The sequence below is a fragment of the Panulirus ornatus genome, chromosome 14, assembly GCF_036320965.1.
Source record: "Panulirus ornatus isolate Po-2019 chromosome 14, ASM3632096v1, whole genome shotgun sequence".
In the NCBI taxonomy this organism is placed as follows: domain Eukaryota; kingdom Metazoa; phylum Arthropoda; class Malacostraca; order Decapoda; family Palinuridae; genus Panulirus; species Panulirus ornatus.
Window position 1 is genome coordinate 47,603,306 of NC_092237.1, and position 26,449 is coordinate 47,629,754.

Sequence of the window (26,449 nt, forward strand, 5' to 3'; positions counted from 1 at the left end):
AGTGAGGCACTACAGAGAGATGGAAGAGTGGACACCCAAGACAGGAGAGTGAACACCCTAGATTATGATGGCGTGGACACCAGAGATGAGAGAGTGGACACGAGAGGTTAGCAAGTGGACACCATATCCAGGAAAGCTTTGGAAGGAGAGCTACAGAGAAAGTGAGGTATCAAGGGAGAACATTATGACTAAATGCATGGCAAAATTATACACCACTCAGATGAGACGTCACTGAAACACATTGAGACACTCGAGCATGCAAGCATGAGACGTCACTGAAACACATTGAGACACTCGAGCATGCAAGCAAATGACTGTTCTTCAACTTGCTCTCCGACATGCATTCAAGTCTTCCAGCGGGTACCGACATGACGCCAGAAGAGTCTCCTGAACCATCTGGTATGTCCAGGTGGCGCGGGACGGGCCCTCTGCACCTACGAATGAGAGGAGTACCAGGACCTCTTTCAACTGGTGTTCCCCGGGCGAAATACGGGTATTAGTGCTGAAAACATATTCAGTGCATCTTATGCTGTCTGGAGGTCTCGATAGTGCCTGAATCAGTCATCTTGCAACAAACATCTCAGAGACTTTCGCAGGATCTCACTGACGAACACCTGCGTTTTCTCAGCAATTTCTTACTCCCTTGGTGTTATGTGAACAATACCAGCGTTATTCTTACGGATGTGCTTTTCCCGTCTACACGTATCAATCCTACCGTTAAGATCAGCCAAGGAGGTAGAGTGCGTTGCTGGTTGCCAGGGAAGACACAATCTATTGTGGCAAGACCAGTCCACGTCTGTTCTACATGCATGTACAAAACGGATCTTTATAATGTTATAACGTGTCACAACCCCAGACAACCCTGTGTCGCTAAAATACTTTCGTTATATTGTTACGAACACGTGTGTGTGTGTCCTCGTGTATGCTGTTGTATCTATTTCTTATCAGGGCGAGGAGTGATGCCTGAGGCTGGCTCGGAGTTTCTGTCCACCCAGGATTAAACGAGAGTGTGACTACGCCGAGTCTCTGGGACCCTCCAACCAATAAGAATTGCTTATATTTCTATAGCCAATCAAAATGTAAGGTTGTATAGCAGCAAGGGTGAACGCTTGACTTCTTGTACCCACTACACCCGCTGAGATTTGATTCCTCTCTCTCTAGCCCAGCGAGGTGGGTGGTGTCCCCTGCTGTAAACCTGTAGACCTGTAAGCCTGTAATCCTGTAAGCCCTGCTGTGCTATAAGCCGTTACTGCTATAAGCCCGTTACCCGAGTGTTGTGCTATAAGTGTTTACTGTGTTACATCAGATTTAGCTAAGTGTTTACTGTGTTACATCAGGTTTAGATAAGTGTAATGATGAAGTTCATTGTGTCACGTCAAGCGTAACTAAGTGTCACAAGAAAGAGATCTCCTGGCTTGAAATCTTATCTGGAATGTTATCTCATGTTCAATGTTAAACTCATGTTCAGTGTTAACGTAATGATTCATGCCTGATTTATGTGCCTATCTTTGTACACTTGAATTCTTTCATTATAAGTAGATTTAATGTAATGCTGGTCTTTAATTCAATCCCATAACTTTATTATTGTGTTATCCTGAGTTGTGCAACTTGACAAATCTAACGTCCTTGCAAGACGAGGACCAGTATAGTATTTGTAACATATGTTACTGGCGACCTTGCCTGAATAAGTGTTGAGTTCGTAACATATAAATTGGCGACCTTGCCAGGATATTTCTTGCCTTAACGGAATCTCTTTCCTTTTCGTTAGTCATGCCGTTGACCAGCAACGCTGACGTTGACCAGTTCTGTCGATCTGAGCCCTCTCACGAGGACATCAAATCTTTAACAAAGCATGAGTTGAAGCTTATTGCAAATAGGTTAAAATTGAGTTATGACCGGAAAGCTAGTAAAGTACAGTTGGAGACCTTAGTCATAAGTCATTTTGCTAGTGAACAGATAGTAGATGCTGCGCCTGATGTTGAAATTAGTGTCGACGATACCGCCCCATCACTGACGTCGGCCGATGTCTCGATCCCTCCTAATATCCCTAGTGATGTTAATGTTGATCCCGAGGACTGGAGAATTCAACTAGAGATAGCTAAGATCAATGCACAAGTGCAGGTACAGAAGGAGCAGACTGAACAAGCTAGGTTAGCTCTCGAACGTGAAAAACTCAGACTTAACGCTTCAACATCACGACCAGTGTTGGGAGACTTACATCTCGTACCTAAGTTCGACGAAGATAATGTGGCTTCCTTTTTCCTTAAATTTGAACAGACTGCCCGTGACTGCTCTTGGCCGAAGTCAGCCTGGGTGACAGTTTTGCGGCCCCTCCTTCTTGGCAAAGCTGAATCCACATACACCGCGTTGAACGATGACCAGTGTGGTGATTATGAGGTCGTTAAGCAGGCAGTGATAAATTCTTATCAGTTAAGTCCGGAAGCACACCGACTCAGATTTCGAACTAAGCATAAGCGCCCTGATCAACCCTACCTAGATCACTTTTGTGAGAAGTACAGGTTAGCCGTGCGGTGGGTACGTTCCGCGGGAGCTTATATCGATGCTGAATCGGTCCTGAAACTATTTGTGTTCGAGGAATGTAAGGACGGTCTACCCCGTGATGTAAGGCAGTACGTAATAACTAAAGCAGCGAAGGATTTTGAGGAGGCTGGGAAACTAGCAGATGAGTACATGTTAGATGTCAAACTTGACGCGGGCAGGCGTTCAAAGGGCTACGACGGCAGAGGGAGGACCAATGGTTATGTGATCCCACCTGAATCTGCTACCTTGCTGGTAACTCATAAAAGTCAGGGGAAATACTCCAACAGAGTTAAGATTTGTTTTTATTGTGGCAAGGCTGGGCACCAGGTGAGGGATTGCTGAGCTCGAGTGAAGGAATCCAGAGATTCTACCGAGAGTAGATCGGTGAATCTAGTCTCAACTTTAGGGCCACTTAGTAAAGTAGGTGAGGCTGTCCCTGCTCTTAGGAAAAAGGGGGGCTGCGAGAGTGTTAATCAAGTAGTTAAAGATCCGCTCTGTGGGAACTACAATGCGTTCCTGTCTGAGGGCTATGTTAGTAGGTGTGGTGTACGACGAAAAGTGACCGTATTACGGGATTCTGGTGCGCTGCAGTCCCTGATGTGGGATGGCTTGGTGCCGCGAGGAGAGTTTGGAGACCGAGTCTTGCTAGATGGACTGTTGGGTCCCAAGGAAGCTCCACTAGTCGATGTGAGGGTAGAAACAGATCTCTTCACGGGCCATGCTCTCATAGGGGTTGTAGATAGGTTACCTGTCTCAGGTGTGGACTTTGTGTTAGGCAATGACCTAGCGGGTGGGAAGATGAACCCAGTACCGGTGTTGCCTACGGGCCCGGTGGAGTCCACGGAGGCAGTGCAGCTTGATGAAGAAGTACCAGAGTTAGTCTCCAACCACGATGATGCCAGGTCTATGACAGCTGGCACGGCAGGCCATGTGCCTGAGGACATAGCCGTTGAAACGCAAGAAGTGAAGACCAGCGAGAGGAGGCTGTGTGATACCCTCTCCCCTGGTAGAGACTCCGTTGAAACGCAGGAAGTTAAGACTCTCCCCCCTACTGAGACCAGCGAGAGGAAGCTGTGTGATACCCTCTCCCCTGGTGTAGCCTCCGTTGAGACAGTGGACCTAAGGACTCTTCATGAGATTGAGGCCAGCGAGAGGAAGCTGTGTGATACTCTCTCCCCTGGTGTAGCCTCCGTTGAGACGGAGGAAGTGAAGTCTCTCCCTACAAGTGAGTCTAGTGAGAGGGAGCTCTGTGATACCCTCTCCCCTGGTGTAGCCTCCGTTGAGACAGTGGACCTAAAGACTCTTCATGAGAGTGAGGCCAGCGAGAGGAAGCTGAGCTATACCCTCTCCCCTGGTGTAGCCTCCGTCAAGACGGAGGAAGTGAAGTCTCTCCCTACGAGTGAGTCTAGTGAGAGGGAGCTCTGTGATACCCTCTCCCCTGGTGTAGACTCTGTTGAGACTGAGGGTTTGTCTCATGCCCTTTCAAGGGAGACTCAGGATTTGAGGACGTCTTCTGAGGATAAAATTAGTGAGGAGAAGCTGTGTGATACCTCCTGTGCTAGTTTCGAGTCCGAACGAGATTCAGTGGGTGAGACTGAGGATTTGTCTCGCGCCCATTCAAGAGAGTCTCAGGAACGGAGGACAATATGGCCTGACAAACGATCTCGTTCGAGAAGGTTCGAGGCGGGCGACGAGGTGTTGCTTCTACTACCGCAACCTAGTCAACCCTTGGCTGCCCGATTTCAGGGCCCCTACACCATTATCCGGAGTGTAGGAGACTCAAATTACCTTGTCTCTACCCCCGATAGGCGCAGAGGTCGGAGATTATGCCACGTCAACATGCTTAAGCCATATTTCAGTCGTGATCCTCCCCCCTTGGAACCGAAGGTGCCAGTCTGCATCTTCCAACGTCCAGCGGTAGCCGTGTGTGACGAAGTCGACGACGTAGCTGCGAGTGCCTCGGAAGCCTGGGAACCGGACGGAGGCGCGAACGGGGTGTGGGAGACCAAACTTTCGCATCTATCGGAAGTTCAACGTGTGCAAATGTCCGCCTTGTTGTCAAAACACCCGGAGGTTTTTCGAAACACACCTGGACAGACCTCGCTCGCAACCCATGATGTGGACGTGGAAGCAGCCCGACCGGTTAAATTGGCTCCGTACCGGGTGAGCCCACAACGAGAGGCCATCCTTCGCACTGAGGTGAACTATATGCTTGAGCACGACCTGATTGAGCCATGTCAGTCAGAGTGGAGCTCCCCTGTTACTCTCGTATCCAAGTCCGATGGGACCCATCGGTTCTGTATTGACTACCGCCGGGTTAATGAGGTAACAAGAACTGACAGTTACCCCCTGCCGCGAGTGGAAGACTGCATAGATCGCGTCGGCAATGCTCGCTTCCTATCAAAACTAGACCTCAAGAAAGGGTACTGGCAGATTAGATTGACGGAGAGAGCACAAGATATAAGCACCTTTGTAGTGCTAGGACAAACTTATAAGTGTAAAGTGATGCCTTTTGGCATGAAGAATGCCCCTGCTACATTTCAACGACTTATGGACATCCTCATTAGAGACCTGCCTGGTTGTGTCGTCTACCTAGATGATATTGTGATATACAGTCAGAGTTGGGACGAACATCTACAGAGACTTGACAACGTTCTGACGGCCTTGAATAAGGCTAACCTTGTTCTCAATTGGAAGAAATGCGAGTTTGTGAAGACCAAGGTGCAATATTTGGGTTATGTGATCGGTCAAGGTGAGCTAGCCCCACCGACTGCAAAGGTCCAGTCTTTATCCCAGATGAGTGCCCCCCGATCTCGAAGAGAACTGAGACGTTTTATGGGTATGGTTGGGTACTATAGGATGTTCATTGTAAATTTTGCAACAGTCGCAACCCCTCTGACAGATTTATTGAAGAAAGATGTTAAATATGTTTGGAATGAGCAGTGTGACATAGCCTTTCATCAATTAAAATCCATACTTTGTAATAGTCCTATTTTGCAGGCCCCTGATTTTGATCAACCTTTCAAGTTAGCTGTTGACGCCAGCAATGTGGGAGCCGGTGCTGTCCTCTTGCAGGAGGACGAGAACCATGTTGAGCACCCTGTAAGTTATTTTAGTAAGAAATTCAATCAAGCCCAAAGGAATTATTCTACCATTGAGAAGGAACTTTTGTCTTTAATATTAGCATTGCATCATTTTCATGTTTACTTGTGTCCTTCAGGCAATGTCATCAAGGTGTATACTGATCACCACCCATTGAAATATGTTAATAAGTTCCGAGATAAGAATCAAAGGTTAACTAGGTGGGCCTTGTTCCTTCAAGAGTATAATTTAGATATTCACCATATTGCTGGCGCACATAATGTGTTAGCTGATTGTTTATCCCGCTCTTAACGTGAGAAAATTCCTCTTCTAGGAATTTTCTCCTTTAAGGAGGGGGGTGTTACGAACACGTGTGTGTGTCCTCGTGTATGCTGTTGTATCTATTTCTTATCAGGGCGAGGAGTGATGCCAGAGGCTGGCTCGGAGTTTCTGTCCACCCAGCATTCTACGAGAGTGTGACTACGCCGAGACTCTGGGACCCTCCAACCAATAAGAATTGTATATATTTCCTTAGCCAATCAAAATGTAAGGTTGTATAGCAGCAAGGGTGAACGCTTGACTTCTTGTACCCACAACACCCGCTGAGATTTGATTCCTCTCTCTCTAGCCCAGCGAGGTGGGTGGTGTCCCCTGCTGTAAACCTGTAAACCTGTAAGCCCTGCTGTGCTATGAGCCCGTTACCCGAGTGCTGTGTTATAAGCCCGTTACCCGAGTGCTGTGTTATAAGCCCGTTACCCGAGTGCTGTGCTATAAGCCCGTTACTACTGTGTCACGTCAGGTTTAGCTAAGTGTTTACTGTGTTACATCAGGTTTAGATAAGTGTAACGATGCAGTTCATTGTGTCACGTCAAGTGTAACTGTCACAAGAAAGAGATCTCCTGGTTTGAAATCTTATCTGGAATGTTAACTCATGTTCAATGTTACACTCTCTTTCAGTGTTAACGTAATGATTCATGCCTGATTTATGTGCCTATCTTTGTACACTTAGATTTTTTCATTATAAGTAGATTTAATGTAATGCTGGTCTTTAATTCAATCTCATAACGTTATTATTGTGTTATCCCGTTGTGAAACAACAAATCTATAACGTCCTTGCATGACAAGGGTCAGTAGTATTTGTAACATATATGTTACTGGCGACCTGGCCTGAATAAGTGTTGAGTTCGTAACAATATATATATATATATATATATATATATATATATATATATATATATATATATATATATATATATATATATATATATATATATATATTTTTTTTTTTTCTTTCAAACTATTCGCCATTTCCCGCGTTAGCGAGGTAGCGTTAAGAACAGAGAACTGGGCCTTTGAGGGAATATCCTCACCTGGCTCCCTTCTCTGTTCCTTCTTTTGGAAAAATAAAAAAAAAAAAATAATGAGAGGGGAGGATTTCCAGCCCCCCGCTCCCTCCCTTTTTAGTCGCCTTCTACGACACGCAGGGAATACGTGGGAAGTATTCTTTCTCCCCTATATCCGGCGTTTTACATAGTAAAGGTTCTGACTTCGTGACTATCTAGATAGATGAACTCATTATCTACCAATCTATTTTGATATAAACAGCGTCGTAAATCAAGCTGCGTATATCACCAATACAACAGTCCCTCTGAGGCTCGTAGCCTTCTCCCCTACACTGCAGATCGCTAATAACGACACAGTTCATCGCTAGGATCACAAATACACGTGGTGAGCTTACTGCACGTGTATGTGTTATTATGGTTCATCATTCTTATTAACCTCTTCAGCACGACGCGTCGGTGTGATGGTTTACCCTCCTACTCTACCACTGAAGGTCATCCCCAGTGGTCAGACCACTCGTGTTCACGGGAGTGGAGTTAACATGTTAGTCATGTTAATCACTGTCCTGTTTGTAAGAGAAAGAGACAACATTAATATTAACAAAGGGGAAGACCTCATCACACACCGACCGGGCGAGTGCGGTTGGAAAAGGTGAAAGATCAAGGAGTCCCCACCAGACTGGTGACGTGTGTCGAACATCACGTTATAAACCCCTTCCCCCAAAAAATAATCGATAAGAAATTAAGAAAGAATAATAAAAACAATCACAACAATAATAATGATAATAATAATAATGATAATAATAATAATAATAATAATAATAATAATAATAATAATAATAATAATAATAATAATAACAATATAATAATAATAATAATAATAATAATAATAATAATGATGATAATAATTATGATGATAATAATGTCTGAATCACAACAAACCTGCCAACATGCCACCAAGCAGAAGTTTATTTCAGGCAAACTTGGTGAGCAGTATAATGTTCGCTGTGCCTGGCGGAGTGGGGCAGTATACGTGTTGGGGTTGAGGCCTATATGTCTTTGTAAGGTGGTGTACGTGGTGGGTAACGCATACAGGGTGGCGGCTAGGCAAGACACTGAACTTGGCAGGGAGAGGTATAGTGTACGTGGTGAGGTGAGGCAGGCAGTGTACGTGACAGGGTAAGGCACTACACGTGACTGGATGAAGCGCAGTGTGTATGTCGAGACACAGTACGTGGTTGGATGAGACTAAACATGGCCAGGAGAGTCCGTGAACGTGGCGGGGTGAGCGGACGGTCATACGAAATCTGCACAACAGCCTCACCACAACACTCACCGCACCACCACACCTCACCACATATCAAACGATCGTTAGAGCTGCTAAAGATGTTTTAACGATCATTATGAAAAACGTACTAGAAAAAAAGAGAAACCTACTGTTCATGTTCTAGTTCACTGCTGAGGAGAGTTGTGGTGGCGCGGTGCAAGAAGAGTTACTGACTTCATTTGTCTTGTCTCCAGCGGAACTACCTCACACACACACACACACACACACACACACACACACACACACATCCTACATCAAGACCAAAACTAGAACCTGCTTCTTAGCTTTGGTTGCCGCGCTAAAAGAAGCACAAAGATCTATTTAAGTCCAGAAGAGGGCAACAGAGATAGTACTGATATTAAGAAACAAGTTACAGAGGAACAACAGACACTATATATTGCCCACCATGTAAGAGAGAAGAGTAAGGCGTGACCTTGTCACAACCTCTTTTCAAACCAGCTCGGTGATATAGACAACAGATTTCTGGATGGTGCAGCAGTGCTAGAACAACCACAAGCCATAACATGAAACTGATCAATAAACTTGTAAGAAAGGATGGAAAGTACTTTTACAGTGCGAGTCGTGGATGAATGGAACAAACTGAGGTATGAGATAATGAAAGTGAATAACATAAAAGAAGTTTCAAAATCTATTTTGATACCGGAGAGTTAAAAGAAAATGTGACCCCACGAGTGCATAAGTCCCTCTCCGTACATTAAAGAAGAATGACTTACAAATAGGTAATCATGCACCGTACCAGTTATGTCGCAAACTGAAGTAATTCACACACTTGTGTATGTGGTCTCCTCACACACCTGCAGCTGTTACTGCAGTACGGCAGAATGAATTCTCCATCTGCCAAGTATACATTATACAAAGCATTTCCGTGATGGTGAGGGTGGAGAACACGTACCAGAGGGTAGGTGGAGGCAAGTACAACTTTAAGCCATAAGGAGAAAAAGTTCTCACCCCTAGCGTTCCCCGGCAGGCAGAGGATTTGACACACACACACACACACACACACACACACACACACACACACACACCTATTCAACTCTGTCGGCTGACCTGAGTCATCCTACACAACAGGACGCGGTTAACAAAGGAGGACGTCCAAAGAACACCCATAATTCTGCTCCATATACAACACAACACCAGACATAAACGGCTATATAACCTTATGTACCAATACACACACAAAACTCCTGCTATTCTTTGAAATACCACTTTTTTTCTCGTTTCCAAGACATTCCTGGATCAGTCTGGTAAAACTTTTCAATAATTTCCGCTTCACAGACTCCCAGCTGAGGTGTGGGAAACCCGCCTGTAGTCCCCAGACGCCCCACATTACACTGACATACACACACACACACACACACACACCGTGCCTGGAGTCTCCATGGGAACGATAACAGGGCTGGAGACACACCTGCTCGAGGATAATGCAGTCCTTTAGAGAAGGATTTCTCCGTTGTAGAGAAAGAGAGAGCATTATGGAAGGCAAGCAGGCGGGCAAGGGAGGGGAGGAAGGTTGGGAGAGAGGTGTGGCGGGCGGAGGGTGGGAGGGAGGGAAGCGAGTCAGTCAGTATGCTGTTGGCAGTGGTGGTGAGAACGTGAGCGTCGCGCTACTCTGACCCACCATGAGGCAGCTCCCCCACGACTCCACCGTCCCTCAGGTGGGTACCACCCACGGATCCTAATCACCCATCATTTTACTAACTCATCCGACCTGTTGTTGGCTTCCATCTTTTGTTATTTACATCCACAGACGCAACGGTTACCTGTGTTAACGACGAAGTTGATCCCTTTCAGTGACACCGGAAGAGAAAGGGGGAAAAAAAAATTCTCCACGACTGGTCAGTTGATTGATTGCTGAAGGCAAGAACAGCCACCGGGAATTATTCTCGGTAATTAACGTAAAAGCTACACAACTACTACCTTGCTTGCGCAGTGTTCTGCCAAATGATAATAATAATGATAACAAAAATGATAATTTTGCTCTTATTGCGATCATATCATTATTGTTATCGTATCATTGTGAGTTCATATAGAAACACTAATTCCTACTGTGAACTCAGTGTTTTTCTACTGTTAAGGGCTGTGGCTGTACGTACGGCGAGAGAAAATGCGAGTCTCAAGAACTAACTCTTGAGTTAACGTTCAACACTCTAATTCCTCCCCAACCCCACAACAAGGTTTCGCCTCTGCCACCTCTTGTGTCATCATCATCATCCATTGTCGCATCAGTAATGTGTGCACGGCTGCCGCGTCTGGGGAACGTACCTCTCCGTGCAAAGAGTCCCTACCATTAAACAGGGAAAAAAGCCTGTGATCACATCTACTTTATCGAGTAAATGATCCATCCCGCATGATTATTACTATAATAACTATTATGATTAACAAGGTAATGTCGGCGCAAATTGCCTGTTATCAAAACAGTGATTGTCTACTTGTAGACAAGATAAGTAGTTACGTATGATGTGTAAACAATATTATACAGTGTGTTGTGTAGTGTAGGCAAGGTTAAAACAATGTGTACTGTAAAGTGTACCCAACGTTAATGCAGTGTTAGTTGTAAAGTGCAGACAAGGTTAATACAGTGTTAGTTGCATAAGTGCCATGAAGGGTAAACAAGGTTAATAATGAGTAAGCTCTGAAGTGTAGACAAGTTCAGTAGAGTGAATGTTTTGAAGTTTAGACAAGGTTTGTACTGTGTGTGTGTGTGTGTGTGTGTGTGTGTGTGTAAACAAGGTTAATATTGTGTGAACTGTAGATGAGGTTCACCGTGTGTGTTGTGAGGTGTAGACAAGGTTGATACAGCGTATGGTGTGAGGTGTATATAAGGCTGATGCACTGCTTGTTGTGAGATGTAGACAAGCGTAACTAAATGCGTGTTATATCAGGAACAGACAAGGTTAATGGTGTAGGATGTACAGTAGAGACAATATCTACAGTGAAGGCTGTCAAGTGTAGAGAAAGCTAACAATGTAGATTTTGATATGGGGACAAGGTTGACATATAATAGAAGTTATGAGGCTGGATGACGTGTTATGTTCAACTCATAATGACAGAAATTAGTGTTAATGACGGAAATTAGGGTTCATGGATTAAAGAAATGAAAAATGGTGTTATTTTTTGAGAGCAGGTGATCAAAAAAATTTGTTTGAATGTATAGTGAAGTAACAATGTTACGAAAGCTGTAGGGAGGGAGGAAGTGTCACCCAAGCGTTTAAAATGTCACGTGCTGTAATTAGTGATGAAGAACTGGTGTAACGAGATGAAGGCATGGTACGTGTCTTGCGTGTTGAAGATACACTGCAGCGGATGAAGACATGTAGTGACTGTAGAAGAAATGTAGTGACTGTAGAAGAAATGTAGTGACTGTAGAAGACATGTAGTGACTGTAAAAGACATATGTTGACTAGAAGAAATGTGACTGTAGAAGACATGTAGTGACTGTAGAATACATGTAGTGACTGCAGAAGAAATGTAGTGACTGTAGAAGAAATGTTGTGACTGTAGAAGAATTGTTGTGACTGTAGAAGAAATGTTGTGACTGTAGAAGAAATGTTGTGACTGTAGAAGGAAGGTTGTGACTGTTGAAGAAATGTTGTGACTGCTTATAAAATGTTACGAGCCCTGAAAAGATGACGTGATCGCTGAAGAAATGTTGCAGATGCTGAAGGAATGTTGCTGTTGCTGAGGATAGGTTACGGCTGCTGAAGCATAATCAACAGTGGAGATGTGTGTTGTGACCGCAGTGAATGTGATGAACGCTGAAAACACAGCGTTCAACTCGGTGAACAAAACTGAACTCTGTAGAGAGTGTTGAAGGATCCAAGTGTTATGGTGTGCGCTGGAGGAACCATATGTTGTAGTGGGTATTGGGGAAGTGGGTGTTGTGGCGAGTATTTAGGAAGCAGGTGTTGTGGTGAGTGCTGGAGGAACCAGTTGTTGTGGCGAGTGCTGGAGGAACGAGTCCTTGTGATGTGTTGGACAAAGCAGGTGTTGATGAGTGTTGAGGAAAACATGTAGCGAGTGTTGGAGGAACCATACCTTGTGGTGATGGAAGAACCAGTTGCGGCGTTTTGGAGAACCAGGCGTTGTGGTGAGTGTTGGAGGAACTAGCTGCTGTGAGTGTCGAAGGAACTTGGTGTTGTGGCCAGTGTTGGAGGAAACAGGTGCTGTGTTGAGTGTTGGATAGGCGAGGTACGGGTTAGGTTAGTGTTGGAGAGGCGAGGTACGGATGGGTGGCTGTAGGACAGGCGAGATGCGGGATGGGTTGAGAGGAGTAGGTGTGTGGGAAACGAGGTACAGTAGCTGGGGCAATAGGTCAGTGTGTGGGCAGCGCTAGCGGGTTGCTGCTGAGGTGTGGGAACGTAGGCAGCAGCAGCAGTTACTGTTGTGCTGTGGGAACGTAGGCAACAGCAGCAGCAGCTACTGTTGTTCTGTGGGAACGTAGGCAACAGCAGCAATTACTGTTGTGGTGATAATGGCTGCAACATCAGTTACTGCAGAGGTGTGGTAATGGCAGCAATAGCTGCAGCTACTGTTGTGGTGTGGCAACGGCAGCAGCAGCTACTGTTGTGGTGTGGCAACGGCAGCAGCAGCTACTGTTGTGGTGTGGCAACGGCAGCAATAGTTACTGTTTAGGTATAACGGAAACAGGAACAGTTACTGGTGTGTAATAACGGCAGCAGCAGCTGTTACTGTTGTGTGATAACGTAAGCAGCAACAGTTACTGTTGTGGTGTGGTAACAACAGCAGTTACTGTTGTTGTGGTGACGTAAGAAGAAACAGTTATTGGTGTCGTGTGGTAACAGCAGGAGCAGCAGTTACTGCTATGATGATAATAATGGCAGCAGGAACAGCAGTTACTGCTGGGTGTGGTTGAGGCAGCAGGAGCAGCAGTTACTGCTGGGTGTGGTTAAGGCAGCAGGAGCAGCAGTTATTGCTGGGTGTGGTTAAGGCAGCAGCAGCAGCAGCAGTTGCTGTTGTGGTGTGTTAACGGCAGCTGGAACCCTGGTGCTTAGTTTTACTGAACTCTCCCACGCAGCCTTGTGTGTGTGTGTGTGTGTGTGTGTGTGTGTGTGTGTGTGTGTGTGTGTGTGTGTGTGTGTGTGTGTGTGTGTGTGTGTGTGCCAATTCATAAAGCAGAGGTCCCATCAAGTATCTTCCTTGGTTTCGTTCATCTAATATCTACATATTGCCCGTGCTCACAGTGCTATCCCGTACTCTAATCTGGTATCAATAAAACCAGTACTTCTCATGTCTTCCTGATCACTATATTGCTCAATACTCGCATCATGACCCTGTGGTCGCTCTTTCCCTACATCTTTCAGAGAACTCTTCACTCTCGACCTTGTCACACTAATTCATTGAGAAATTTGGAGTCTCTCTCTCTCTCTCTCTCTCTCTCTCTCTCTCTCTCTCTCTCTCTCTCTCTCTCTCTCTCTCTCTCTCTCTCTCTCTCTCTCTCTCTCTCTCTCTCTCTCTCTCTACGGTGGCCATATTTATAGTCGCTAAACTTCCCCCTTAACTCGGCTAACATACCTCACGTATGTACCTCCTGTACTTGTCCCCCCCTTTTCGGCCTTCTCTACTGGTTCACGTTTCTTTGGGTGCGGCGAACCAAACATGATTTGCATGATCTGATCTAGGTCAAATGTAAGTTAGACACACCTTACGACGAAGTTCGCCATCCATGTACTTGATATTAACTCTAAATGATAACTAGTAGTTTTGCCCTCTTGCCTGTTCTCTTCACGTGGTGTTCTGGTAAGAGGTTGGGTGCAAAGTCGACCTTAAGTCCTCTTCCCCACACACACACACACACACACACACACACACACACACACACACACACACACACACATACACACACACACACACACACACACACATACACACACACACACACATGCACACACACTCGTGCAGTGTTCCCAGGTAAATGATGATCATAGAGATGCCATCCTAGACAATGTCCCACCTTCCCACTTTGTGTTTGCCTGAAGTGAACATCGTCAGCCATATACCTGATTACTTATTATATGCGTCAAAGGCTCTTTTGATTTTGATTTCTGACGCAAAGAGCGGCTGTACTAAATTGATGCAGTGTGTGTGTGCGTGTGTGTGTGTGTGTGTGTGTGTGTGTGTGTGTGTGTGTGTGTGTGTGTGTTCAGCGATACGGACTGATCTGTGTAGGGAAGTGTGTATGTGTGGTGACGTGTATATCGTGAGGTGTCCACTCCACCCACGTCAGTAAGACAGATCAACCTTGTAACAGATCCACAGAACAAATTCATTTTGCTGTTGAACTCATAATGTAAAGTCACACACACACAAAAAAATGCAACAATAATTTCTTGGCGAGGGTTTGGGGGGAACAAACCACTAACATTTACTTGCAACTGAAAATAGCATTTGGGTCGCTTCCTGGGGTAGCCAAGCTATCACTGACACTAACAGATATAAAGAACACTTGTAATATAAAGCAGTTTCACCAGTCCATCAAACTAGCAGTGTTTAGAGTAAGTTTTTAATGGACACTGGCCAGCAAGTGTATAACAGACTGATTAGAGTAAATGTATATGTGAGTATGGTGGAGTAAATGTATGACCAAGACTAGCTAGAATATAGTTTATTCGTGTAAAAAAAGACAGGAGAAAAAAATCAAGACTAGCAAGAGAAAATGTATAAACTAAGCAACATTGTGTTACCAGAATGGTAACAGAAAATGTATTAACAGATTAACAAGAGTAAATGTCTTAATAGACTTACTAGGCCGGCAAGAGTACGTGTACAAAATGATTAATTAGAGTAAATGTAAAAGGGATAACTTAGCAGTAATTATGTGTGTAAAGCATGTTTGCATCGTGTTTTAAAAACCACTGGTTAAAAATACAGCCATACTTGTTCAGTTCAATATTGAGAAGTTTATCCTTTTAGAAATAATGTACCCGATCGACGATGAAGTCTTCCACGGTATAATATTCTGTTCTGTTGGGTGTTGAACACAGTGTGTGTGATGGTGGTGCTGAGTGTAGCGTTGCTGTCGCTGGTGTTGCTACCCTACTGTTCTTCATATACCGCAGATAAGGACGCTAAAGACGTGTGGATTTCGTCCGCTGACGTAATTTGATATTGCACATTTACAGCTCCACCTTCGTTATGCGCAGTGGCTTAAACTTAAGGCTGTCCGGTTCCCCTGCGTTCCTGGAGAAGGGCATGATCAAACCGTCTGGTTAATTACCTTCTTACCGGCTGATGCAAGGAAGACACACACACGCACACACACACTCTACTGTTCAAACTCCTGTAATCACTTCGTCAACAATCAATATATTCTTATATTTCGTAAAGCGTAGTGCCAGCAATTCTTCTTCGGAGAAGTCTGGTATCGCTGCATCAAACTGTATGAACCATGGAATATACAACATCCAAAAACATGTTTAGCATAAAAATATCATTAATATTCTGCCATGAACTACGACACTCTGTTGACATTTGACAAAATTTGCCTTTGAAAGTCTTATCTTGTTTATAAGAGCAGGCTGGTCTCTCTCTCTCTCTCTCTCTCTCTCTCTCTCTCTCTCTCTCTCTCTCTCTCTCTCTCTCTCTCTCTCTCTCTCTCTCTCGTGACTGGCATCATTGTGCGACTCTTGGATCGTGTAAGGAATACAAGAGAACACGTGAGACCGGTGACGTTTCCACCTGTTGGAGATCACGTCAGGTCTGTAGGTCATCCGTCAAAAGACCGAACGATATTTCCACGACTACGGTTATAGAATGAATTACCACACTACATGTAACCTAACAATGTGCACAAGGTCAGGCTGAGTTAGGTCTGGTTTCATAATGAGTCTGGTGTATCATGGTAAAACACCGTACACACACACACACACACACACACACACACACACACACACACACGCACACAGCTGATGTCGACGAAGAAAATTATGAAGACAAACACTGCTTAGTCAGTCCTGCTGAGGTCACGAAGCTAAGACTGCTTAGTCAGTCCTGCTGAGGTCACGAAGCTAAGACTGCTTAGTCAGCCCTGCTGAGGTCACGAAGCTAAGACTGCTTAGTCAGTCCTGCTGAGGTCACGAAGCTAAGACTGCTTAGTCAGTCCTGCTGAGGTCACGAAGCTAAGACTGCTTAGTCAGTCCTGCTGAGGTCACGAAGCTAAGACTGCTTAGTCAGTCCTGCTGAGGTCACGAAGCTAAGACTGCTTAGTCAGTCCTGCTGAGGTCACGAAGCTAAGACTGCTTAGTCAGTCCTGCTGAGGTCAGGAAGCTAAGACTGCTTAGTCAGCCCTGCTGAGGTCAGGAAGCTAAGACTGCTTAGTCAGTCCTGCTGAAGTCACGAAGCTAAGACTGCTTAGTCAGTCCTACTGAGGTCACGAAGCTAAGACTGCTTAGTCAGCCCTGCTGAGGTCACGAAGCTAAGACTGCTTAGTCAGCCCTGCTGAGGTCATGAAGCTAAGACTACTTTGTCAGTCACGCTGAGGTCACGAAGCTAAGATTGCTTAGTCAGTCCTGCTGAGGTCACGAACCTAAGACTGCTTAGTCAGGCCTGCTGAGGTCACGAACCTAAGACTGCTTAGTCAGTCACGCTGAGGTCACGAAGCTAAGACTGCTTAGTCAGTCCTGCTGAGGTCACGGAGCTAAGACTGCTTAGTCAGTCACGCTGAGGTCACGAAACTAAGATTGCTTAGTCAGTCCTGCTGAGGTCACGAAGCTAAGACAGCTTAGTCAGTCCTGCTGAGGTCACGAACCTAAGACTGCTTAGTCAGTCCTGCTGAGGTCACGAAGCTAAGACTGCTTAGTCAGTCCTGCTGAGGTCATGAAGCTAAGGCATGAAAAAATATATACATTGTGAATTTCAAGTTAATCAATCCTGAGCTGTATACTCATTATCTCTGTGAGAGTTTTCTGTATCACGACTCAAACCTCGCAATGATGGCAGACGTGAGTTCTTTACTCTCGCTACACAAGGAGTTATGTGATCTGCCTAACTATACAAAGTGGGGAGGGTTCTCCACCACACTTACAAGACCACGTTAGCGTCAGTCTCATCTGCACACACCACTGAGGGAAGAACTGAGGGAAGGTGCCTCTGATCATGTCCCAGTATCCATAACGTTGGAACAGCAGAAGACCATGTTAACGTTAGTCTCAACTGCACACACCACTGAGGGAAGGAGCCTCTGATCATGCTCCTGTATCCATAACGTTGGAACAGCAGAAGCTAAAAGAGTGAAGGAGATGGTAGGACCTCGCTGTGACCTTTCTCTCTGTGGCCCTGACCTTCCTGTGAGCGGCGATTGACTCCCTGGCCTCACACAGAGGCAGAACATTACGATATTTCTCCAGAGTTAAGGATTTTTACAGCTGGAGTGTATGTAAGTCGGGTGCCTGCGTGAGTGTGGGGAGCGGTGAGTCGTGACTCAACTGGTGCACTTACCGTGGGTGATATGTCTTCTCCTTCTTTAAAAGCTGAAATGTCACCGTGAGGGAATTGTATGAGGCTGTGCATGTGGGCCAGTGAATGTGCGCGTGCCTGGCTGCTTGCGTGCATATGTGCGTCCACGTGTTTAACTAGGGGTGGAGGAGAGGGACGTCCACGAAAAGAGGGGGGGGGGGGCATCTCTTCACCTGCCAGCCCTGTCGTACCTTTTAACTCTCCAACGGTCACTACGCGCTCACTCCACTGGAGCTTAGCCCGTTTCTCTCGTCTTTTGTTCTACTGCTGCCATCTAAGAAAGCCCCCTCACATTTTTTCCAGACTCGTCCTTAGTTTCATTTCGTGGCCTTTGATTGAATGGCTCCCTTTCGGACCCACGTCGTCGAAACACGTCAAGACTTCGAAACAAGCACGTCCTCCCACCTCCATCCCATGCCCTTCTGTGTGATGCTGTGGTGGTGGTCAAGGACTCGAGTCGACTGCTTGTGGCTCAGTTTCCTTGTTTGTTTTATCCCAATCTTTCAAATTCATCTCGCAACAAGGATGAATCAGAGTTATCAAGTATGCAATAATACCATGGAATGTACCAAAAATACATCAAAACAAAAAAATGTACAAGAGTCTAGAAGGTACGATGGAGAGAATAATTCATGCAGAAACGAGAGAAAATATAAACACCTAAGTTTCAGAATAACTTGAAACAAATCCAAACATGTGGTTTTATACAGTTCAGACGACACCCAGCACTTACAGTGATGAATGTGGCGGTAGAAACAGTATTATCAACCCAACAAAAAGTACGGTGAGAAGAAGACAATAGTCCTGCCCTCCTGTGGTAAAATCTTCCCGGACGTACGTACTTGTTAGGTATGTTCCCTCAAGACCAAACTTGTGATGCAAACTCTAATGGGGGCTGACATATCATGTATACGCAATTACCTTTTTCACTCTTTCCATAGAACTGATAGGTATTTTAAGATTACTTGGACGTTCGCTCATCTCCCAAGTTCTGTTCACAGGCACGTTCCTCCCTACCACTTCATAAACCAAGTCTGGCTTTAAGAATACACACACACACACACACACACACACACACACACACACACACACACACACACACACACTCACACACATACACGATAAGTTCCCAAGTGCACTTTCATGTAATGATCACATCGTCAGGGGAGACACAAGAATGAGATAGAAGACGTAGAGCAGTCAGTTGATATAAAGAGACAAAAGTGATAGAGAAATTCATCAGGACCCTGCAAGTGCTTGTAAACCTGACTCTTATAGGAGGAAAGGTTATTCGAAGAGGGAGAGACAAAACGAGGAGAATTCCACAGCTTATTTGTTCGTAGGAAGGAGATGTAACGGTCAATCCTCCTGTGGTGAGACTGAACACACAAACTACGGGAAGCAGCAGCCAGACGTGTGCCGCGGATCCGAGCCTTGGTCGCAAGGACACACTCAGACATCTCAAGAGAGCAGCAGCCATAATAGTACCTGCAAAACAGGTATAACATGTTAGCCATCACGTAGTGGACCAGTACGTGTCAGCCATAGTGTGGTGGACTAGGAGTTGTCAGACATCACTCAGTGGACCAAGAGGTGTCAGCCGTCATGTGGTGGACCAGGTGCCAGCTATAATGTATGTGGTGGACCAGGAGGTGTCTTCCATCCTGCGGTGGACCAGGAGGTGTCAGCCATCATGCGGTGGACCAGGAGGTGTCTGCCATCATGCGGTGGACCAGGAGGTGACTGCCATCATGCGGTGGACCAGGAGGTGTTAGCCATCATGTGGTGGACCAGGTGCCAGCTATAATGTATGTGGTGGACCAGTAGGTGTCTTCCATCCTGCGGTGGACCAGGAGGTGTCAGCCATCATGCGGTGGACCAGGAGGTGTCTGCCATCATGTGGTGGACCAGGAGGTGTCTTCCATCCTGCGGTGGACCAGGAGGTGTCAGCCAACATGCGGTGGACCAGGAGGTGTCTGCCATCATGCGGTGGACCAGGAGGTGACTGCCATCATGCGGTGGACCAGGAGGTGTCTGCCATCATGTGGTGGACCAGGAGGTGTCTGCCATCATGTGGTGGACCAGGGGGTGTCTGCCATCATGCGGTGGACCAGGAGGTGTCTGCCATCATGTGGTGGACCAGGAGGTGTCTGCCATCATGTGGTGGACCAGGAGGTGTTAGCCATCATGTGGTGGACCAGGAGGTGTCTGCCATCATGTGGTGGACCAGGAGGTGACTGCCATCATGTGGTGGACCAGGAGGTGTCTGCCATCATGTGGTGGACCAGGGGGTGTCTGCCATCATGCGGTGGACCAGGAGGTGTCTGCCATCATGTGGTGGACCAGGGGGTGTCTGCCATCATGCGGTGGACCAGGAGGTGTCTGCCATCATGTGGTGGACCAGGGGGTGTCTGCCATCATGTGGTGGATCAGGGGGCGTCAGCCATAATGTGATGGACCAGATATCAGGAGATACCATGTCAACCATGATATGGCGGATCAGTATGCATCATCCATACCATGGCAGGCATGGACCAGACAATCAGAAAGTGGAGAGCCAAAGACGCGCTCTGAATGTCGAAGGTATAGCCAAGGACATTGTAAATGTCACTGGTGAACATGGAGACAAAATGAATTTCAATAGTGTAGACGACGAGACACTGTGCATTGTACTTGTGTCACCAAACATAAACACTACGAACGTAACCTTAATGGTGTAGCTAAACAAGGACAATGAATGTCACTGGTGTCACTAAACAAGGACAATGTGTGTCACTGGTGCAGCTAAACAAAGACAATGAATATCACTGGTGTCTCTAAACAAAGAAAAAGAATATCACTGGTGTAGCTGAACAAAGACAATGAATGTCACTGATGTCACTAAACAAAGACAAAGAATGTCACTGATGTCACTAAACAAAGACAATGTGTGTCACTGGTGCAGCTAAACAAAGACAATGAATGTCACTGGTGTCACTAAACAAAGACAATGTGTGTCACTGGTGTCACTAAACAAAGACAATGAATGTCACTGGTGTCACTAAACAAAGACAATGTGTGTCACTGGTGTCACTAAACAAAGACAATGAATGTCACTGGTGTCACTAAACAAGGACAATGAATGTCACTGGCGTCACTAAACAAAGACAATGAGTGTCACTGGTGTCACTAAACAAGGACAATGAATGTCACTGGCGTCACTAAACAAAGACAATGTGTGTGACTGGTGTCACTAAACAAAGACAATGAATGTCACTGGTGTCACTAAACAAGGACAATGAATGTCACTGGCGTCACTAAACAAAGACAATGAGTGTCACTGGTGTCACTAAACAAAGACAATGAGTGTCACTGGTGTCACTAAACAAGGACAATGAATGTCACTGGTGTCACTAAACAAAGACAATGTGTGTCACTGGTGTCACTAAACAAGGACAATGAATGTCACTGGTGTCACTAAACAAAGACAATGAGTGTCACTGGTGTCACTAAACAAGGACAATGAATGTCACTGGTGTCACTAAACAAGGACAATGAATGTCACTGGTGTCACTAAACAAAGACAATGTGTGTCACTGGTGTCACTAAACAAGGACAATGAATGTCACTGGCGTCACTAAACAAAGACAATGAGTGTCACTGGTGTCACTAAACAAAGACAATGTGTGTCACTGGTGTCACTAAACAAAGACAATGAATGTCACTGGCGTCACTAAACAAAGACAATGTGTGTCACTGGTGTCACTAAACAAAGACAATGAGTGTCACTGGTGTCACTAAACAAAGACAATGAGTGTCACTGGTGTCACTAAACAAGGACAATGAATGTCACTGGCGTCACTAAACAAAGACAATGAATGTCACTGTGTCACTAAACAAAGACAATGAATGTCACTGTGTCACTAAACAAAGACAATGTGTGTCACTGGTGTCACTAAACAAGGACAATGAATGTCACTGGCGTCACTAAACAAAGACAATGAATGTCACTGTGTCACTAAACAAGGACAATGAATGTCACTGGTGTCACTAAACAAGGACAATGAATGTCACTGTGTCACTAAACAAAGACAATGAATGTCACTGGTGTCACTAAACAAAGACAATGTGTGTCACTGGTGTCACTAAACAAGGACAATGAATGTCACTGTGTCACTAAACAAAGACAATGTGTGTCACTGGTGTCACTAAACAAGGACAATGAATGTCACTGTGTCACTAAACAAAGACAATGAATGTCACTGTGTCACTAAACAAAGACAATGTGTGTCACTGGTGTCACTAAACAAGGACAATGAATGTCACTGTGTCACTAAACAAAGACAATGAATGTCACTGTGTCACTAAACAAGGACAATGAATGTCACTGGCGTCACTAAACAAAGACAATGAATGTCACTGTGTCACTAAACAAAGACAATGAGTGTCACTGGTGTCACTAAACAAGGACAATGAATGTCACTGGCGTCACTAAACAAAGACAATGAGTGTCACTGGTGTCACTAAACAAGGACAATGAATGTCACTGGCGTCACTAAACAAAGACAATGAATGTCACTGTGTCACTAAACAAAGACAATGAATGTCACTGTGTCACTAAACAAGGACAATGAATGTCACTGTGTCACTAAACAAAGACAATGAATGTCACTGGTGTCACTAAACAAAGACAATGAGTGTCACTGGTGTCACTAAACAAGGACAATGAATGTCACTGGCGTCACTAAACAAAGACAATGTGTGTCACTGGTGTCACTAAACAAGGACAATGAATGTCACTGTGTCACTAAACAAGGACAATGAATGTCACTGTGTCACTAAACAAAGACAATGAGTGTCACTGGTGTCACTAAACAAAGACAATGAGTGTCACTGGTGTCACTAAACAAGGACAATGAATGTCACTGGCGTCACTAAACAAAGACAATGAATGTCACTGTGTCACTAAACAAGGACAATGAATGTCACTGGTGTCACTAAACAAAGACAATGAGTGTCACTGGTGTCACTAAACAAGGACAATGAATGTCACTGTGTCACTAAACAAGGACAATGAATGTCACTGGTGTCACTAAACAAGGACAATGAATGTCACTGGTGTCACTAAACAAAGACAATGAGTGTCACTGGTGTCACTAAACAAAGACAATGTGTGTCACTGGTGTCACTAAACAAGGACAATGAATGTCACTGTGTCACTAAACAAAGACAATGTGTGTCACTGGTGTCACTAAACAAGGACAATGAATGTCACTGGTGTCACTAAACAAAGACAATGAGTGTCACTGGTGTCACTAAACAAAGACAATGAATGTCACTGGTGTCACTAAACAAAGACAATGTGTGTCACTGGTGTCACTAAACAAGGACAATGAATGTCACTGGTGTCACTAAACAAGGACAATGAATGTCACTGGCGTCACTAAACAAAGACAATGAATGTCACTGTGTCACTAAACAAGGACAATGAATGTCACTGGTGTCACTAAACAAAGACAATGAGTGTCACTGGTGTCACTAAACAAGGACAATGAATGTCACTGGCGTCACTAAACAAAGACAATGAGTGTCACTGGTGTCACTAAACAAAGACAATGAGTGTCACTGGTGTCACTAAACAAGGACAATGAATGTCACTGGCGTCACTAAACAAAGACAATGTGTGTCACTGGTGTCACTAAACAAGGACAATGAATGTCACTGGTGTCACTAAACAAAGACAATGAGTGTCACTGGTGTCACTAAACAAAGACAATGTGTGTCACTGGTGTCACTAAACAAGGACAATGAATGTCACTGGTGTCACTAAACAAAGACAATGAATGTCACTGGTGTCACTAAACAAGGACAATGAATGTCACTGTGTCACTAAACAAGGACAATGAATGTCACTGTGTCACTAAACAAGGACAATGAATGTCACTGTGTCACTAAACAAGGACAATGAATGTCACTGTGTCACTAAACAAAGACAATGAATGTCACTGTGTCACTAAACAAAGACAATGAATGTCACTGGCGTCACTAAACAAAGACAATGAATGTCACTGTGTCACTAAACAAAGACAATGAATGTCACTGTGTCACTAAACAAAGACAATGAGTGTCACTGGTGTCACTAAACAAGGACAATGAATGTCACTGTGTCACTAAACAAGGACAATGAATGTCACTGGCGTCACTAAACAAAGACAATGAGTGTCACTGGTGTCACTAAACAAAGACAATGAATGTCACTGTGTCACTAAACAAAGACAATGAATGTCACTGTGTCACTAAACAAGGACAATGAATGTCACTGTGTCACTAAACAAAGACAATGAATGTCACTGTGTCACTAAACAAGGACAATGAATGTCACTGGCGTCACTAAACAAAGACAATGTGTGTCACTGGTGTCACTAAACAAAGACAATGAATGTCACTGGCGTCACTAAACAAAGACAATGTGTGTCACTGGTGTCACTAAACAAAGACAATGAGTGTCACTGGTGTCACTAAACAAGGACAATGAATGTCACTGTGTCACTAAACAAAGACAATGAATGTCACTGTGTCACTAAACAAAGACAATGAGTGTCACTGGTGTCACTAAACAAAGACAATGAATGTCACTGTGTCACTAAACAAAGACAATGAATGTCACTGTGTCACTAAACAAAGACAATGAATGTCACTGTGTCACTAAACAAAGACAATGAATGTCACTGTGTCACTAAACAAAGACAATGAATGTCACTGTGTCACTAAACAAAGACAATGAATGTCACTGTGTCACTAAACAAAGACAATGAATGTCACTGTGTCACTAAACAAGGACAATGAATGTCACTGTGTCACTAAACAAGGACAATGAATGTCACTGTGTCACTAAACAAGGACAATGAATGTCACTGGTGTCACTAAACAAAGACAATGAATGTCACTGTGTCACTAAACAAGGACAATGAATGTCACTGTGTCACTAAACAAAGACAATGAATGTCACTGTGTCACTAAACAAAGACAATGAATGTCACTGTGTCACTAAACAAAGACAATGAATGTCACTGTGTCACTAAACAAAGACAATGAATGTCACTGGTGTCACTAAACAAGGACAATGAATGTCACTGGTGTCACTAAACAAGGACAATGAATGTCACTGTGTCACTAAACAAAGACAATGAATGTCACTGGTGTCACTAAACAAAGACAATGAATGTCACTGGTGTCACTAAACAAAGACAATGTGTGTCACTGGTGTCACTAAACAAAGACAATGTGTGTCACTGGTGTCACTAAACAAAGACAATGAATGTCACTGTGTCACTAAACAAAGACAATGAGTGTCACTGGTGTCACTAAACAAAGACAATGAATGTCACTGTGTCACTAAACAAAGACAATGAATGTCACTGGTGTCACTAAACAAGGACAATGAATGTCACTGGCGTCACTAAACAAAGACAATGAATGTCACTGGCGTCACTAAACAAAGACAATGTGTGTCACTGGTGTCACTAAACAAAGACAATGAATGTCACTGGCGTCACTAAACAAAGACAATGAATGTCACTGTGTCACTAAACAAAGACAATGAATGTCACTGGTGTCACTAAACAAAGACAATGAGTGTCACTGGTGTCACTAAACAAGGACAATGAATGTCACTGTGTCACTAAACAAAGACAATGAATGTCACTGTGTCACTAAACAAAGACAATGTGTGTCACTGGTGTCACTAAACAAAGACAATGAATGTCACTGTGTCACTAAACAAGGACAATGAATGTCACTGTGTCACTAAACAAAGACAATGAGTGTCACTGGTGTCACTAAACAAGGACAATGAATGTCACTGTGTCACTAAACAAAGACAATGAGTGTCACTGGTGTCACTAAACAAAGACAATGAATGTCACTGGTGTCACTAAACAAGGACAATGAATGTCACTGTGTCACTAAACAAAGACAATGAATGTCACTGGCGTCACTAAACAAAGACAATGAATGTCACTGGTGTCACTAAACAAAGACAATGAATGTCACTGGTGTCACTAAACAAGGACAATGAATGTCACTGGCGTCACTAAACAAAGACAATGTGTGTCACTGGTGTCACTAAACAAAGACAATGTGTGTCACTGGTGTCACTAAACAAGGACAATGAATGTCACTGGTGTCACTAAACAAGGACAATGAATGTCACTGGCGTCACTAAACAAAGACAATGTGTGTCACTGGTGTCACTAAACAAAGACAATGTGTGTCACTGGTGTCACTAAACAAGGACAATGAATGTCACTGGTGTCACTAAACAAAGACAATGTGTGTCACTGGTGTCACTAAACAAGGACAATGAATGTCACTGTGTCACTAAACAAAGACAATGTGTGTCATGGACCTTACTTACCCTTGGTTATTTAGTGTCACGGACCTTACCCTTGGTTATTAGGGGTCAGGGCCCTTTTCCCCTTTGGTTATATAGGCCCACGGACCTTTCCCCTTTGGGTTTATATAGCGTAAACCGGACCTTACCCCTTGGTTAATAGCGTCAGGGACCTTACCCGGGGTTATATAGCGTCACGGCCCCTTACCCTTGGTTATATAGCGCACGGCCCCTTACCCTTGGTTTTATAGCTCACGGCCCTTTAAACCCTTGGTTATAACGTAAACGGGACCTTAC

General features: G+C 44.6%; 1 protein-coding gene across 6 annotated transcripts in view; it reads left to right on the forward strand.

Moving 5' to 3' along the window:
* The window catches only part of LOC139753380 (low density lipoprotein receptor adapter protein 1), a 136,879-nt gene that overhangs the window by 21,511 nt on the left and 88,919 nt on the right, over positions 1-26,449 (forward strand). For 5 of the 6 annotated variants that reach the window (XM_071669808.1, XM_071669809.1, XM_071669810.1 and 2 more), the window contains exon 1: positions 9,867-9,965. The exons of the other annotated variant lie outside the window; for it this stretch is intronic. In XM_071669808.1, the coding sequence (XP_071525909.1) occupies positions 9,930-9,965 (36 nt within the window). In that variant the 5' untranslated portion in view covers positions 9,867-9,929. Of the gene's footprint in view, positions 1-9,866; positions 9,966-26,449 lie in introns of those variants that run through there. 6 annotated transcript variants of the gene reach the window in all.